Source organism: Vulpes vulpes, chromosome 14 (genome assembly GCF_048418805.1).
Source record: "Vulpes vulpes isolate BD-2025 chromosome 14, VulVul3, whole genome shotgun sequence".
Taxonomy (NCBI): domain Eukaryota; kingdom Metazoa; phylum Chordata; class Mammalia; order Carnivora; family Canidae; genus Vulpes; species Vulpes vulpes.
This window is the reverse complement of record NC_132793.1, coordinates 21,368,714-21,385,261: the sequence shown is the minus strand read 5'-3', so window position 1 is coordinate 21,385,261 and position 16,548 is coordinate 21,368,714. Positions and strand designations below refer to the sequence as shown.

The 16,548-nt window shown below is 40.3% G+C and overlaps 1 protein-coding gene across 3 annotated transcripts in view; it reads left to right on the top strand.

Moving 5' to 3' along the window:
• Positions 1-16,548, top strand: part of CTNNBL1 (catenin beta like 1) — a 163,285-nt gene that overhangs the window by 26,957 nt on the left and 119,780 nt on the right. For all 3 annotated transcript variants that reach the window (XM_026009709.2, XM_026009708.2, XM_072735880.1), the window contains 2 exons: positions 2,651-2,839; positions 6,613-6,719. In XM_026009709.2, the coding sequence (XP_025865494.1) occupies positions 2,651-2,839; positions 6,613-6,719 (296 nt within the window). Of the gene's footprint in view, positions 1-2,650; positions 2,840-6,612; positions 6,720-16,548 lie in introns of those variants that run through there.

The window sequence follows — 16,548 nt, the reverse complement described above, 5'->3', positions numbered from 1 at the left end:
AGTTTATTAAGGGATCTCAGGCATCCCGCCTCCCTGCTTAGAAAATAAAACTGTTAACCTACTTTTCTTCCCCAGAGGTGTGGTGAAGATTAAGAGAGGTGCTTTAAGTTCTGCAGAAGGAAAGTGCTTTTTCAGTGGAAATTATTAGAGGTAAAAGTGAAACTCCTCCCCTAGCTCTGAAATGTTTGTTTTTTAATAGTAGTTTGGAAGACGCAAGATTGGAAGATGTATTCCAAAGAGACACTGACAATGTTCTTTCAGTTTTGCATTTTCTTAAGTGTGGCGGTATTTAGCTTTCTCCTTTTAATTGTGGTCCACTGGCTTTTCTGTCTGCCCTCAGAGATAAACAATCCAGAAATCTCCTTTCCGTGGAGAACTGTGGAACTCATGCTTTGATTTGACTGCTGCAGCAGGCTCAACGCTAATCAGAATCGCAGCAGGGCTCATTTTATGAGCCTGAAAGAATTAGTGCTCCCTGGGGGCTAAAGTTTTTACCTGCTGGGGAGCTACAGATTTCTGGTTTGAAGCCTGCCCTCCTTTAGGATCAAGCTACCTTTCCTTCCTTTCTTGCATGAACACCACAACCTCCTTTTTCTTGTGGTCCATGGTAACTGGCATGTTGATTTCTTTCTTCTTTTTCTCCTGTTTTTCTAAGTGCAGACCAGTGATGATGACAATAGGTTCTTCTAATTTTTGTATTTATGCAAGTAGAGTGTTATCATAGGAAATTGTAATCTATCTTATGGAGGCTAGGAACAGAGTGAAAAATAGCAGGTGGTAGCCTACAAACCAAATTGTCTAATGTGAGTTTTCTAAGCAATGTCATATGCTTAGACTTACTGGCGCACCTGGTATGTGGAACCAGCAGGGTATGTGAATATAGAGAGGAGTGAGGAGTGACTTTGCACCACTGGAATAGTGGAACTCAGTAGCATTGTGGGTTATAAGTCAAAAGGTGAGATATGTAATGTGTATAGTAGAAATTTGTCTCATAACCACGAAACAACTTAGCAGGCTGGCAGCAAATGTGGCATTCTCTTCTGTTGGTCTTAATAAACCATATCGCACCTAGCACACTATTTGTGTGTGTGGTTATTATAATATAAAAAGAAAAGCTCATTGAGCCTAGCACAAATGTGTTGAGGGAGACAGAATCATGTGGATTACCTTATAGTAATAATCTTTTATATTTGTTTGGTACTGTAATCATTTAGCATTCTTTTTTTTATAAATATTTTATTTATTAGAGAGAGAGGGAGAGAGTGCTTGCACTTGCACCAGCAGAGGGAGGGGCAGAGGAAGAGAGAGAAGCAGACTCCATTGAACAGGAAGCCTGATGTGGAGGCTCAATCCCAAGACCCTGGGATCATGCCCTGAGCTGAAGGCAAGACGCCTAACTTACTGAGCCACCCAGGCACCTCTTGTTTATTTAGCGTTCTTTCACTCAAGTTTGCAACCTTTTAGTACAAACTTCCAGTTATGGATAAGTTCTGGGAATCCATCATATAGCAGAGTGACTATAGTTAGCAAGTGTATTGTATACTTGAAAGTTGCTAAGGGAGTAGATCTTAAATGTTCTCATCACCGAAAAAAAAAAAAAAAAGTAATTATGAGAGGTGATGGAAGTGTTAACTAACTTATGTGTAATCATTTTGCAATATATACATGAATCAAATACATTGTTATATGTACACAGTGACATATGTACACAGAGTTATATGTCAATTATATCTCAGTAAGGCTGGAAAAAGAATGGTAAATATACACACACAGAGAAGCATCCTTTGAAGTTCACAAGGAAAAGGGTTATAATTTCCATTTGCTATTTGCAGATGAGGAAACAAAGGTTTAGAGAGGTTAATGACATGCCCAGAGCTGTACCAGTAGTAATTTGAGCTGTTTGAGCCCTGGTGCAGTGCTGTTTCTCCTTAGCTCTGAAGGCCATTTCAGTACTGCCCCGATTTTATTCCAATTTAACGGAAGGGCACTGTTAAGAACTCCTCCATGGACTGCAGTGTCAAAGGCAGACTGAGGACCTAACAGTAGGGCAGACAGAGCTCTGGACCAGAAGTCGGGAAGTGTCCATTGTGTTTTCAGTTCTGCTGGTTTTGCATCTTTGGATAATACTACCTCTGGGCCTTCTTCTACCCTGCTCTTCTGTAAAGTAGGGACTTCGGAGTGCAGTAGCCCCTTGGATGTTGCATGTGTAATCTTCTCCATGAGAACTTGTGAGTGACTGTAGTCTTTTCTTAGACATGAATTACAACCGTGTGCAGAGGGATTAGTGTTGGGGATTGTGTCATAACTAGTAAATTGAGCCGAATGTGTCTCAGAGTGGCTGTGTTCCCTGTGATTTCTATATATACAGTAACTTTTGTGAAGTGGTAAAACTACGCATATTTTTTAAATTCTGTAAAAAAAAAAAAAAAAAGCCAACAACCTTGTAGGTGACATCAGTCCTGTATTTATAAAATTGCTACAGGTCTGAAAAAATGACCGCTTGGAATTTGGCTTCATTTTGTGAGAGAAACCATTTTGTATGGAGTTTTTCATCAGTGAATCCTTGAAAGCTTTTAGAATGGCTGCTATGTATGCCCTTCTAGATCTTTTCCAGCTCTGGAATCCTATGTTTCTTTTTTCTCTTTCTCAGCCCAACAGGGGCACAAAACGTCCCCGGGATGATGAAGAGGAAGAGCTGAAAATGCGTCGGAGACAAGCTGGTCCCAGAGACCGTGGCCGCTATCGGGAAGAGGAAATGACAGTGGTAGAAGAAGCAGACGATGACAAAAAGAGACTGCTTCAGATTATTGACAGAGAGGGCGAGGAGGAAGAGGAAGAGGTAAGGTGGCAGACGAGGCTGGCCGTGACACCATATCTGTAGAGGCTCATTTTATGCCAAATGCTTAATTTCCCTGAGCTTTTCACCTTAATCTGTGAAATAGGGTTAAGAATACTTACTGCACAGTATTAACATGAAGGTGAAGTGCAATAATGGAGTCAGGAAGCATTTTCAAAGTGTAAAGATCATTATAGATAGAGTTTTTAAATTATTCTGGATTATGTGTCATAATCGAGGCCCGAGCACTGAACTGTGAGGCTGTTGCTATTGACTGAGGAGGGTCAGAAGGCTTCTTAGACTAGACACATTGAAGGCATGTCCATTTTTTAGTATAGTTAGTAGTCTTTAAAAGAGGAGTAGAATTTTATCAAACTAGTGGAAGAAGGTTTTTCAGTTGAGATGTCATTAGCAAGGCCACAAAGGTGGAGAAGCTCAAAGGTGGAGCTAAGAGATTAGCTTTTTAGGCATAATTGAAAAATACAGTTTAGGAAAAAAAGTGCTATGTGCTGTTCCACAAGATGCCTTAAGGCATACTCGTTCCTACTGCTGAACCTTTTTACTTCTGTACCCTTCGTGGAATGCTCTTCCCCTAATGCTTTGCTAGACAGCTTTCTTCTGAACTGAGAAATCCAGGTCTCAGTTCAGATGTCTCCTCCTCAGAGACAGAGAAGCCTTTCCTATCTCTGAGGTAGCCCTGTAAATCATTCTCTCTTTCTCTTATCACTTCGATCAGTATATTGTCTTCACAGCACTTACCATGATCTGAGATCCTGGTTTATTTATTTTACTCATTTGCTATTCTCTCCCCGACCTCTTAGGTAAAAGGGACTGGCTCTGTTTTGTTCACAGCTGTATCTCTAGCACTCGGTGCAATGCCTGACTCTTGGTAGGCCCTTAATAAATATTTATTGAATGAATAAATGAACGAAGCTAAAAAGAGTAGAGGTAAAATACCAGTGATTAAAAATAAAATGACCTTACCTAAGTGTCTTTTTATATCCTTAAGTATTAACTTGTATGTTATTTCACTCTGGCATTTTGTTCAATATGAATTATGGAAATAGATTCTTAAGAGCCAGCTGTTTTTTGGTTCCCTGAAAGACATGATGCTAAGTTTGGATATAAAAAATGAAGCCTGAGTGTGAATCTGAGAAGGGAAAAAAAATGGATTCATATTCCAAAAAGGTCTTTACTATATTGTGACAATAACTCTCTCCTCATTAGGATCCCCAAATTAGCAGAGCTAATTTGGGGATCTGCCCCTAAAAGATGGTGGTGCTTTGGAAATCTGTGGTGGGAGACAGTCCTGAATTTCCTCTCTAAGGGCAGCAGCCCTGCTAGGCTTAGACAAACAGTGTGTATAACATATCCTCCCTCCTTCCTTCCCTGTTCCCTGCCTCTCCACCCCCCCCCCCCCCCCCCAGCTTCTGCTCAATCTGTTAGCCCTGCAGCAGCAGTTAATTGGCAGGTATAATTCCCATGTAGGGCAAGGCTGGTACTGGAGGATTAGGATAGTAGCTGTCATGGGTAAGTGGTTTCTAGCCTAGGAGACAGAAATGTAGTGTGGGACCAGGCCTTCTGTTAGGGGACAAGGGAAAAAGAGATCGCTTTGTAAAAATGACACATGGAAGACTACAAGTCTAGGAGTTATTTTCTCACTGCCACCAAGGTCCTGTTTGATGAAAAACAAGTGATGTTTGCCCCCGTAAAGTCACGTGGACTTGTAAAATATTATTGTCCTTTTTGTGCTACATCACCAGCATTCATCTTTCTGAAATCTCCCTCTGGTTTCTGACGTTGAGCTATTGGAGATACTGCTGTGGTCGATGACTAAGACTGATAATTCAGTTTTACTCCAGCATTGGAGGGAAATTAAAGGAGGGAAGGCCAAACCCTGAGAGGCCAAGATTTGGGGCATCCTGTGAGAGCTGTATCAACGCTAATGTGTTTTTTTTTCTACAGGGTGGGCAAAATGTTAGGTAAGGGAAGGAAAAGAAGTGGAGATTGGGGTTACTTGAAAATGATTTAACCCTTCCTAAAAATTTCAATTACTTAGTGAAATCCTCGTAGTACATTGGGTACATTGTGCCTGTTGATAGTAACAATAATAAGAGTTTAGGTTAATATAGCGTCCTCTAGTTTGTAAAACAGTTTAATGTACCTCATCTCTTTAGGTCATCTCCCTGACCTTGAAAGAGACAGGTATATTTTTGCCCTCCCTCTCTTCCTACCTGCCTTCCTTCCTCTATTACATCTTCACTGGGCACTTGCTGTGTGCCAGGCACTGTGATCGGTACTGGAGAGTCAATAGTGAATAAGTGGACATGGGCCACCAAAAGGGATGTTTACTCTGGTTTGGGGTTGGAGAGATTGTCTGGGCCAGATCCTGCCAGACTTTTCCATATCTGGGTCATGAGAAGGATTTAGAATTTTATTCTGAATGCCAAGTGGATGAATTCAAGAAAGACTCCTAAGGTCAGTTGGACTTGGTGACAACTTGAGGATTATATTCAGCAAAGTAACATTGCCACATGGCTAGTATGTAGTGAAGCTCCACTCTGAGTCCTGACTGACCCAGGGTACTGAGTTTAGTTTGTAAAGATTCTCTTTAAGCTGTAGATACTGGGGATGGGGTGGGAGTCCAATAGAGGCCCTCAGTGGCCAGGGGTCATTGATAAAATCTAAGAAATCTTGTCATGCCCAAAACGAATTTATAGATAACTCCTACTTAAAACCCAATATATTGACACTGAAATTTAATAAAGTAATAGCTAACACTTTGGAGTACTTAACACAGTTAGGGATGGTTCATTGCTTTCCAAAAGGATCTGTTTCTGGTTCTCTTAATAGCAAGGTTTTAAAAAAAAAAAAAATTAGTACTTTTAGGTGTGAGTTGTGGTCAGTGGTCACAAAAGCTGTGATGCCAGGAGTTGAGTGTTGGAGAGGCAGAGAGTGTTGTAGCATGTGACTTTAACCTCAAAAAGAAACAGAAGAGAAAATGTTCCTGAAATTTTAGTGTAGATTTTTTTTGGGGGGGGGGGGAGATGATTCTGTTTTCAAAAATTCATTTTATTTACCTTTGTAGTTATTATTCCAGTTTTTGAAATAAGAAAACTGTATGGTCTCCTAGTTTTTATGCCTCTCCTGAGTGTGGTTACTAAATTCTTGATACTATATCAGGCCTACAGGTACCTCTCTGATTTTCTTCTCAGCAGCTAATAAGGACCCGAAACAGTAATGTGTAAGAAACTCAAGCAGTGACTGTTGCTAATTAACAATCTTTCTTATGGTATGGGCTGTACAAAAATAAGCCATGCATTGGATTTGGCCTATGGTCAGGAGTTTGCTGATCCTTGGCATGCAGAAAAGATTGAGGTCCACTGTCACTGACTCAGGTGTTGACCTTGAACAAGTTCTTTTAAACTTGGGTATTATCTCTACAACAAGGAGAAGGATGGGTAAATAGTAAATAATCCTTATCTAATATTGTTGCTTAGTACATGCTATCCAGTATGCTCAAGAAATATTTGTTGAATGAGCTAATCTTTAAAACCTTAAATGGAGCTTCCTGAGTTAGTTGTGAGACAGTGATATAACATAGCATGTGGTCTAGATCCTTAACCTTATTTCTAGTGGAAAGATAAACTATGTACTGTATATTTAACCCAGAAAGGTAAGTGGCAAATGGCTAAGAGCCATGGAAAAGAAGTAGTAATTAGTGAATAAGAAATCCCTTTGGACTAAAATTGTTGCTGTTTGTTCCCTTTAACCAGGAGGAACCACTAGATGAGAGCTCAGTGAAGAAAATGATCCTTACATTTGAAAAAAGATCATACAAAAACCAAGAGTTGCGGATCAAGTTTCCAGACAATCCAGAAAAGTAAGGCTCTGTCTTGCTAATACCCTCTTTCCTCCTATGCGTTAAGTTTGTTGTTTGTTGTTTTTGTTTTGTTTTTCGTTTGTTTTGCCTGTGTTGGTTTTTGTGCTTTATGTCAGGAGTCCCACAATGACCCACGTGTTAGGGAAATCACTGGAAAGACTCATAGGGCTCAGAGTCATGGTACTCGGGGCCACACAACAGGATCAGGAAGAGAGAAAGGTCAGACAGAGTCTGGAGAAATTCATGTCTAGGCTCCCTGTCTTTTCTCTGACTGGGTTACATGCAGACATGTTCCTTTCTCCCAACAGTGAAATGCATCAACATGTGTGCAGTGTTTCTGTCCAGGGAAGCACATTTGAGACCTAAGAGTCCAGGATATATTTATTGAGGACAAGTTATATAGGCCTTCTCTGTCAGCAATGACTATCAAAATTCTGCACTCCCAGAAGGAAAGCAGATGTTAAGTGCTGCTCCATTTGGGCAAAACACTCTTACCACTTAGGGGACCTTTCAAAAGCCAAGTACCAGACTAGGACTAGACTCTTCTAAAGGTCAAGTCTGCTATGTTAACTCTTTTCTGCATTATTCTTCTCAAGGTGCAGAGAAAACTGACCATGCCTGTCATTAATGATAGATTTTCTGTTGAGAAAATGTCAAGGGCTTTTCGGTTTGACAGATATGGGTGTGACTCCCATGTGACCTTGAATAAGTCACTTTTCCTTTCTTAGCCTCAGATGTCTCATTTGTACAAAGAAATAATACCGCCTGCACAGGGTTGTTGTGAAGATTCGGTGAGCATGATGGCAGGTATTTAGCTCGGTGGCTGGCTGGCACACAATAAGTGCTCATGAAATGATAGTCTATGTTCTTGCTGCCTCCACCAGCACCTCTGTGTCCTGTGAGATGCTGTTGTGAAGAATCTGGTATTTTTCAGTTCATCTTGACAGGACTGACATGGGAAGCTCACCCGTCATGTGGGTGTGGAATATGTACAGTATGATTTAGATAGGGGGAAAAATGAATTCTAACTAAAGGGATTTTCATATTTATATAGATTTTAATGTTCTAAATCTCTCTTCCTTCCCTGTCTTTCTGCCTCCCAGGACATATACTTTTAATGAATCTTAATAGGCCCAAGGCCCCTAGGCAATTAAGAGTTGAATAGTACAGTCTTTGTACTCCAGTTTATAGGTTACTAGGGAGACTGTCTATAAATGCAGGGTAGAAGGAAATATACTTTAAAAGAGAAACAAGCAGAGCACTGTGGGAGCATAGGGAAAGAAACCATGAATACCAGGTTGGGGGCTATTGAGGGCTTCACAGAAGAGGTGGTATTTGAACTGGGCCTTGAAGAATGATTTTTATTTTAATAGGCAGAAAAGAACATGGGAAAGCCTGTCAGGTAGTGTGATTAGCATGAACAAAGGCACAGAGGTATCAGAGAATATAGAGTCCTCACGGCAACCTAGTGAGGCTATTGTGATTCATTATGTCCTCTCTGTGTTGTAGATGAGGAGGTATGGAGAGAGGAGAACCTGGTTACTGGACCCACCCAGGGCACGGTCCTCTTTAACAAGAGGAGTAGCTCAGTCAGAGCTCAGCCTTCCCAACGCCAGAGTCCTATCAGTTTTAATAGGACTGATCAGTCCTAACTTCTACCAGATAATAGCACTTGTCATACTGCACTGTGTCTGTGTCTATGGGTGTGTGTGTGTGTGTGTGTGTGTGTGTGTGTGTGTTTTGATTATACAAATAAGACACAAATAGACTGTCATTATAAAAAAAAAACAGTGCAAAAGTGAAGGAAAAAATGAAAGTTCTCTTTCATTGCACAGACCCCCTTTCCATTCCACTACCTGGAGATAGTCTCTGTGAGTATTTTTTTAGATTCTTTTCTTTTTTTTTTTTTTTTTTAATTTTTATTTATTTATAATAGTCACATAGAGAGAGAGAGAGAGGCAGAGACACAGGCAGAGGGAGAAGCAGGCTCCATGCACCGGGAGCCCGATGTGGGATTCGATCCCGGGTTTCCAGGATCGCGCCCTGGGCCAAAGGCAGGCGCCAAACCGCTGCGCCACCCAGGGATCCCTAGATTATTTTCTATACATATATTTATATATGTAATTTTTCCCCCTACCTAAATCATACTGTACCTATTCTGAACCTTTTTTTTAAGATTTTATTTATTTGACAGAGAGAGAGCAAGCTGGGTGGGGCAGAGGGGGAGAAGAGGGAAGGGCAGAGGGAGACAGAAGCAGACTCCCTGCCAAGCAGGGAACCTGACATGGAGCTCCATCCAATTACCCTGGGATCATAACCTGAGCCACAGGCAGACGTGGAACTGACTGAGCCATCCAGGTGCCCCATATTCTGAACCTTGATGATTTTACTTACATAACAGAAGATCTTTCCATGCATGTTTACCTTATTTTTTGTGACTGGTATGGAGTGTTTCATGATGTGGAGATACCATAATTTTTTTTACTATTTTTCAAATTTGATTATTTTAAATATTGATTTTTATGAACAATGCTCCAGTGAACCTCCATGTACATTTGTCTTAATGCACATTATTTCTATGGGATAGATACCTAAGTGTTGAATTCTCCAATTGAAGGGGATGTATTTTATGTATGTATGTATGTATGTATTTTTTGAAGGGGATGTATTTTAAACTTTGATAGCTACTGCCAAATTCCCTACTGTGGCAGGTCTCTTTCCCTAAAATCTTGCTCACAGTGAATGTAATCAGTCTTTAACATCTTTGTCATTTGTTTTAGTGTTATTTCTTTACTCAGTTTTCCTTCATTATACTCTTTGTATCTTGTAGGAGATAGACTGTGTCTTATTTGTCTCTGTTTATAGTACCTAGCATAGTACCTGCCATACTGTAGGTGCTCAGTATACACGAGAGATCTTCTGTAGTTGAGGTCATCCTTATTACATTCCCATTGCTTAGAACCTGAGGATACATTATGAGGAAGCTATGCTGTAGGTTGCTAACCCTAGAAATGCAAGAACCACGGTACTTTTTGGAAAGCCAAAATTGCCTTTGTCTGCTTGTAGTAGGTATTTATTTTTTATTTTATTTATTTTTTATGTATTCATTCATGAAAGACACACACAGAGAGAGAGGCAAAGACACAGGCAGAGGGAGAAGCAGGCTCCATGCAGGGAGCCCCATGCGGGACTCGATCCCGGGACTCCAGAATCACGCCCTGGGCCGAAGGTGGCGCTAAACCGCTGAGCCACCCAGGCATCAGTAGGCTGCCCTACTTCTGCCAGTTTAGAGCAGTGAGTTTCTCTGGGTTATATTCACCATCTACATCTTAGGTACCACAGATGGGCTCCAGTGTTACAATTTGTTTATTTATTTTATAGATTTTACTTATTTATTTGAGAGAGAGAGAGAGAATGGGAGGGAAAGCCCAGAGGGAGAGTGAGAGGGAGAAGCAGACTCCCTGCTGTGCAGAGCCTGATGAAGGGCTTGATCCCAGGACCCTGAGATCATGACCTGAGCTGAAGGCAAACGCTTAAACTGACTGAGCCACCTGGGTGCCCCCAGTGTTACAATTTATAAAGTGGCTTTAAGAAAATGTTATTTTATTTATTTATTTGAGAGAGAGAGAAGGGAAAGAGTACGAGTGGGGGGGGGGGGGATAGAGGGAGAAACAGATTCCCCACTGTGAGCAGGGAGCCCAATGTGGGGCTTGATCCCAAGACCCTGAGATAATGACCTGAGCTGAAAGCAGAGCTTAACTGACTGAGCCACCCAGGCACCCTGAAAATGTTATTTTATTTAAAAAAAAATAAACAGTGTTTTCCATCCAGACAAATTTATACACTGTTTTAATTTTTAAGTCATAACATTTGAAACTTGAAATTATGCATAAAGAACATTTTTTTTTTTCATATCCAAAAGCAGTTAGGAAACTACATTGTGTTTTAACCTTGAGTTCTTGAATTCTTACTGTTGCGGTGTCTTTTATAATTCTCTAGCCAGTGAGGTGCAATTAAGATGAAAATTGCTAGAGCATATTTGAATGAAACTTTCCGGTTGAGATCAGAAACGTTCAAATTTATTTTCCCATATATGCAATTGTCATTTTGATTGCATACCCAAAAATGCCTCTCTTCATTTGGCTGCATTTCAGATTCAATTGATGGTTCTCCTTTATGCAGCGTCTACTTTGCACTGTGTGATCATTCTCCCAAACATCACACTGAGTAGAGTGTGTTTCTCCCCTCCTTCTCTTCATTTTTGTAGGGGTGGAATTACTTAGTGTAGTGGTTCTCAAACTTTTTAGTCACAGGATCCCTTTGCACTCTTAAATTATTGAGTACCCCAAAATGCTTATCTTAGGAAATTTTAGAATATACAAAAACACATTTCATTAGCCCTCAGAACACATTTCATTAGCCCTCAGGACAATGAAAGCATATGTTGTGCAGCCCTCTGGAAAACTCTACTGTATGCCCCTGAGAGAATGAGAGTGAAAAAGGCAGATGATGTCTTGGATTTACTATAAAAATAGTTTTGATCATATACACACCTGAAAGGGTCTCTGGCCACCTCCTGCACCATTCTGGGGTCATGGGACCATACTTCGAGAATTGCTGATCTGTGTGGGTGGAAGAAATGTCATGCTTCCTATGCATTGATAGCTGGTTTTATGATTGCAGGAGGACTCATTGGTTTCTGTTGCCTTTATGGTATTTTTTGACTTCACTGGTCATTTGCTAATATTCACTCTTGTGGTTGAAGGAGAACATCCTGCTGGTCTGAAACAAATGCACATGGGCAGACGAGCAGAATATTCTCTGTCAGGCCAGATGGAATCGATGACCCCACTTCAGCCTGGGTTACTGTTTTAATATGTTGCTCTGTTGCTTTCCCATTGACCTCTAATTTGATCCTTTCTTCCAGCTGTGTGTCAGCTGTTGCTAAAGGTACACCTAATCCCTAGACAGTCAGTCCTCTACAAATATTGTCGTGTGTGCTTTAAATGAGTAGGCTTATTCTTAGCAAAAAGAGAAGAAAATTTTCTTTGTTACAGCAGAGCAGACTTGAGGGTACCTAGATATATTGAGCACCTGTTATGTGCCAACTGTTTTAGGCACATTATATTTATTATCTCTTTTAATCTTCACTATAATTCAGCTAGGAAGTTTAAGGAAGTTGAAGTTTAGAGATAGGTTAGTTAATAATCTCCATCTCCCTTGTCCAGACTGGGGCCCTGTGCTCTGTGTTCTAATAACAGTTTTCTTGGGCAACACTGGAATTCTTATGATTAATTACATTGAATAAATTTTTAGATCTGTTCCTTGCTAGAAGCTCCACGAGAACAGTGAAGACAGCTGGGATGCTTTTGTTATTTGTTATATCCACAGTACTTAACACAGTGACTGGCACCTAGTACATGCCCTGTGAATGCTTGTTGACACCCTGCTCTTGGTTACACAGCCTGTAAATGTGGCTGGGAATGTGATCCAGGTCAGCCTCATTCCCACATCCAGGCATTTCCCACTCTAGCTTATTGTTTGTGTAACACTGGATCCCAGTGGTATTTTTGTGAGGCTTCCCTGCTCACAATTGACAAAAGTTGCTTGTTTTGGTAATTTTATGACTTTCTAACTTAAAAACACTGGGTTAAAACTACATAGTTGGAAGAAGAATTTCCATGTTGGAAGGGACTGAAAGGTACAGTCCTCCTGCTTGAGTTTCTTTCATGTCACCCTGTATTAATTATCCCCAGTGACAAAGATCTAACTTTACAAAGAAACCTGTTTCATCTTTGGCAGCTCTGACTCATAAGATTTCAACGTGGAATGAAAAAGAATTTCAGCACATTCTCTCATGAGAGGATGTCTAGACTCCTTATAATCTCAGTTGCTTCCCCAAATTAGTTTCCATAACCCTCCTAAATAAAGTATGGTTCCTATAACAGATGTCAGAGACCTTAAGGGTCATCTGATCTGCATGATACATTAGCTCATCTTCTTCTAAGCATGGTAAAACCACAGCAGCTTTTGTGGCAGCTACTTTCCTCTGCTCCCTCCTTTGGCAAGTACCTGCTAGATTTTGGTGGTGGACCAGGGAGTGTGCCTGGTGCTGGGTGTTTCCGTCCTGGCAGGACTGTCTCATGGTCTGATTTGTATTGCAGTTAAAATTGACTAAAACCATCCAGTCCCTTCTACACATGTGCTCTTACTAAACTGTATCTTTCTTACCCTATGCTGTTTGTACCTGACTTTATGGTTCAGTGCAGTGTTCAGTGTGGATCCTGGGTTATTTTCCTCCTGTTAGATTTGGCCCATCATTATTGCTTGTCAAGAATCAGGAACATTTTTCTTTCTTTTTTTTTTTAATATTTTATTTATTTATTCATGAGAACTAGAGAGAGAGAGAGGCAGAGACACAGGCAGAGAGAGAAGCGGGCTCCATGCAGCGGGGAGAGAGAGAGAGAGAGAGAGAGAGAGAAAGGCAGAGACACAGGCAGAGGGAGAAGAGGCTCCATGTAGGGAACCTGACTTGGGACTCGATCCCAGGTCTCCAGGATCAGGCCCTGGATCAGCGGCGACTGAAGGTGGCGCTAAACCACTGAGCCACCCGGGCCGCCCTTGTCAGGAACTTTCTGGATGGATTCTGTCAGCTGCTGTGTTCACTGTTTGTATAAGCTTTGTGTTATATGACATTTGTTAACTTTGCCGTTTATGTATCTTCACTCAAGTTGTTCATCAAAACAGGCCTAAGGGGTGTCTGGCTCACTCAGTCTGAAAAGCAGGCAACTCTTGATCTTGGGGTTGTGAGTTTGAGCCCCACACTGGGTGTAGAAATTACTTAAAGATAAAATCTTTAAAAAACAAAAAACAGGCCTAAGGATGGAGCCATGCAGGATACCAGCAGAGCCTTCTCTCCATTCATCCATTGATTATACCCCAAGTCCCCAAATCTTCCTTGTACGCATTGTGACTTGGTTTGTTTAGTACTATTTAGTGCCCTTGCCAGTGCTTCCCGATGAACTGTAGAAATCTTTTGTCAAGTTACTCCCTACATGTTAGATTTTTTAAAAAGTACTCATGTAGGGCAAATAAACCCTAGAGATTTGCTGAGCCTTTTAGGTTCAAAGCTTATACAAATCTACTGCCCCAATATCTGAATTCTACACCAGACCTTCCAAGTCGTGATTCTGATTTGGCTTGCACACTTTAGGTGATAGGGAATCTAGTGATCTAAAAGGTGTATTAGAAGGAGCCTTAAAAAAACTAGTGTGGAGGAGAATCCTGAGAAGGCTAATTTTGAAATTAGGATACTAAGCAGGTGAGAGCAGATAAGGAAGGATTAGAAAAGAAAAACAACAGAATGTTGTGTGGTAACAGAGGTAAAATATACTGTGATAATGTGGAAGTGTGGTCCTGGCTGAGGAATTTGCAAACAAATGAGTGAAATGGAGTGAAAAGCCCGTAAAAGGATTAGAGTATACATTAAAATTTAGTGTATGATAGAGGCGGTATTTCTTTAGATCTGTGGGAAAAGGATAGATTATGGTATTGGGACAATTGGCCAAACATTTGCAGAAAATAAAGTTACATCTTTGCCCTGTATCATATGCTAAAATATATCTACTTACCCCTAAACATTTAAATATGTATAAACATTGAAGTAGTGTATCATAAAATATATTTGATGTTAGCATAGGAAAAACCTTACTCAGGGGTACATGTAAAATAGAGTTCATAAAGGCAAAGATTTGGCTATTTAGACTTTTAAAAACTCTTAATGTACACATTAAAGGGCAAATTTTTTTTGCTGCTTTATTATTTTTTTTACAACATAATGGTAGAGATTAATTTCCTTAATATATAAAGTGCTTATAAATCAATAAATAAGATGAGCACCCTGATATAAAAATGGTCAAAGAAACACAAATAACTAGTAACATTAACAGAGTTTTAACTTAGTATCAGAATTGCAAAATAAAAAATAAAGTATATTTCTCATCTCAAATTGGAGGAGATTCTAAATAATACTGGTTTTGAGGACGGGGATAGGCACTGCTGGTACCTCTCTGGCAAGCTATAGCAAAATTTGTTAAGTTATCCTAACACAATAATTATGAGTACATATGTCTTAGTGTCCTTTTGTTATAAGGGAAAAGATTGGAAACCATCTGAATGTCTGATAAAGAGGGATTGGTAAAATAAATTATGATAGAGCCACACAAGGGAATTCCATGTAGCTTTTTAAAATGTATTATTTAGAATAGAAATTTCAGATGGGCTAAATCTACTACACCCACTCTGGGATCGATTAGTGATTTTTTTCTTGGAACACTATTGAGAAGGATTCTGAAGCCATGTCTGGCTCACCAGGGGAGTGTGCTGGGTCTGATGAGGGACTTTGCTGTGGGAGGAGGACTGGCAGCAGCGGCTGATACTGGCTTTTCCTGTTGTCAAAGAATGCTTAATGATAAGGGAAATTGTTCAGCCTATGTTAACAACAGTGGCAAAAATTGAATATAGAACTCTATACTATGTAGGCTACTTTTTAGGGATGGGGATGGGGTGGGGAGGAACGCTATGAGTTGAGAAAAATTACTTAAACCTACCAGAATATTATCAGCGGTTATTTCTGGTCATTGAGATAATGGAGGATTTGTTTATTTTTTTGAAAGCTTGTCTTTTTTTTTTTCCTCCAGTTTTCTATAAAAATTGGCATTTTATAATTAGAAAAAACATATACAAATGTTATGATTAAAAGCAGTAATGGGGAAAAAACAATGGTAAGGATATGGTCTGAAACACAGGTGTGTTTTATTTTTTAAAAGATTGATTGACTGATTTATGATAGAGAGAGAGAGAGGCAGAGACACAGGAGGAGGGAGAAGCAGGCTCCATGCTAGGAGCCTGACGTGGGACTCGATCCCGGGACTCCAGGATTGTGCCCTGAGCCAAAGGCAGGCGCGAAACCGCTGAGCCACCCAGGGATCCCCCACAAGTCTCCAGAATTTCCTCTTTGTATAATCCAGATTTCTGGAGAGGTGGTATTTGCCCAGCCCCTCAGCATCTGAATGAGGCATGTATAACTTTAAGAGTCCCTGCTTATGTTCTTTTTCTTTAAGTTAAAGTACCCTGATAAAATTAAATTGAGGCCTTTTGATTAAGCAGGCATTTGTGGGTATAGAGACAAAGATATGTTTCTGCCTTTAAGGAGCTTACATTCTTTTTTTTTTTTTTCCTAAGATTTTATTTATTCATGAGAGACACACAGAGAGAGAGGAGGCAAAGACACAGGCAGAGGGAGAAGCAGGCTCCATGCAAGGAGCCTGACGTGGGACTCGATCCTGGGTCTCCAGGATCACATCCCGGGCTGAAGTCGGCACCAAACCGCTGAGCGACCAGGGCTGCCCAAGGAGCTTACATTCTAGAAGGAAAGATAGACATAATAATAATAGTAATACCAGGAGAAGAAGAAATGAGAGCAAACTTAGTGCTTTTTATAGGCCAGGCATTTTTCTTAAGTGCTTTATATGTATTTATTCATTTACTCTTTACAGTAGCTCTGTGAGATAGGTAACTTAATGATCTTATTTACAGATGAGAAACTGAGGCATAGAGAAGTGAAGTAAGTGGCTAAGTCAGGTTCAAATGCACTCTGACTCTAGAGTCTGTTAAACCACTCCTGGGGCACCTGGGTGGCTCAGTTGCTTAAGTGTCTCCTGATTTCAGCTCGCTCACTCTGTCTGTCTATCTATCTATCTATCTATCTATCTATCTATCTATCTATCTATCATCTATCTATTATCTATCATCTATCTATCTATCTATC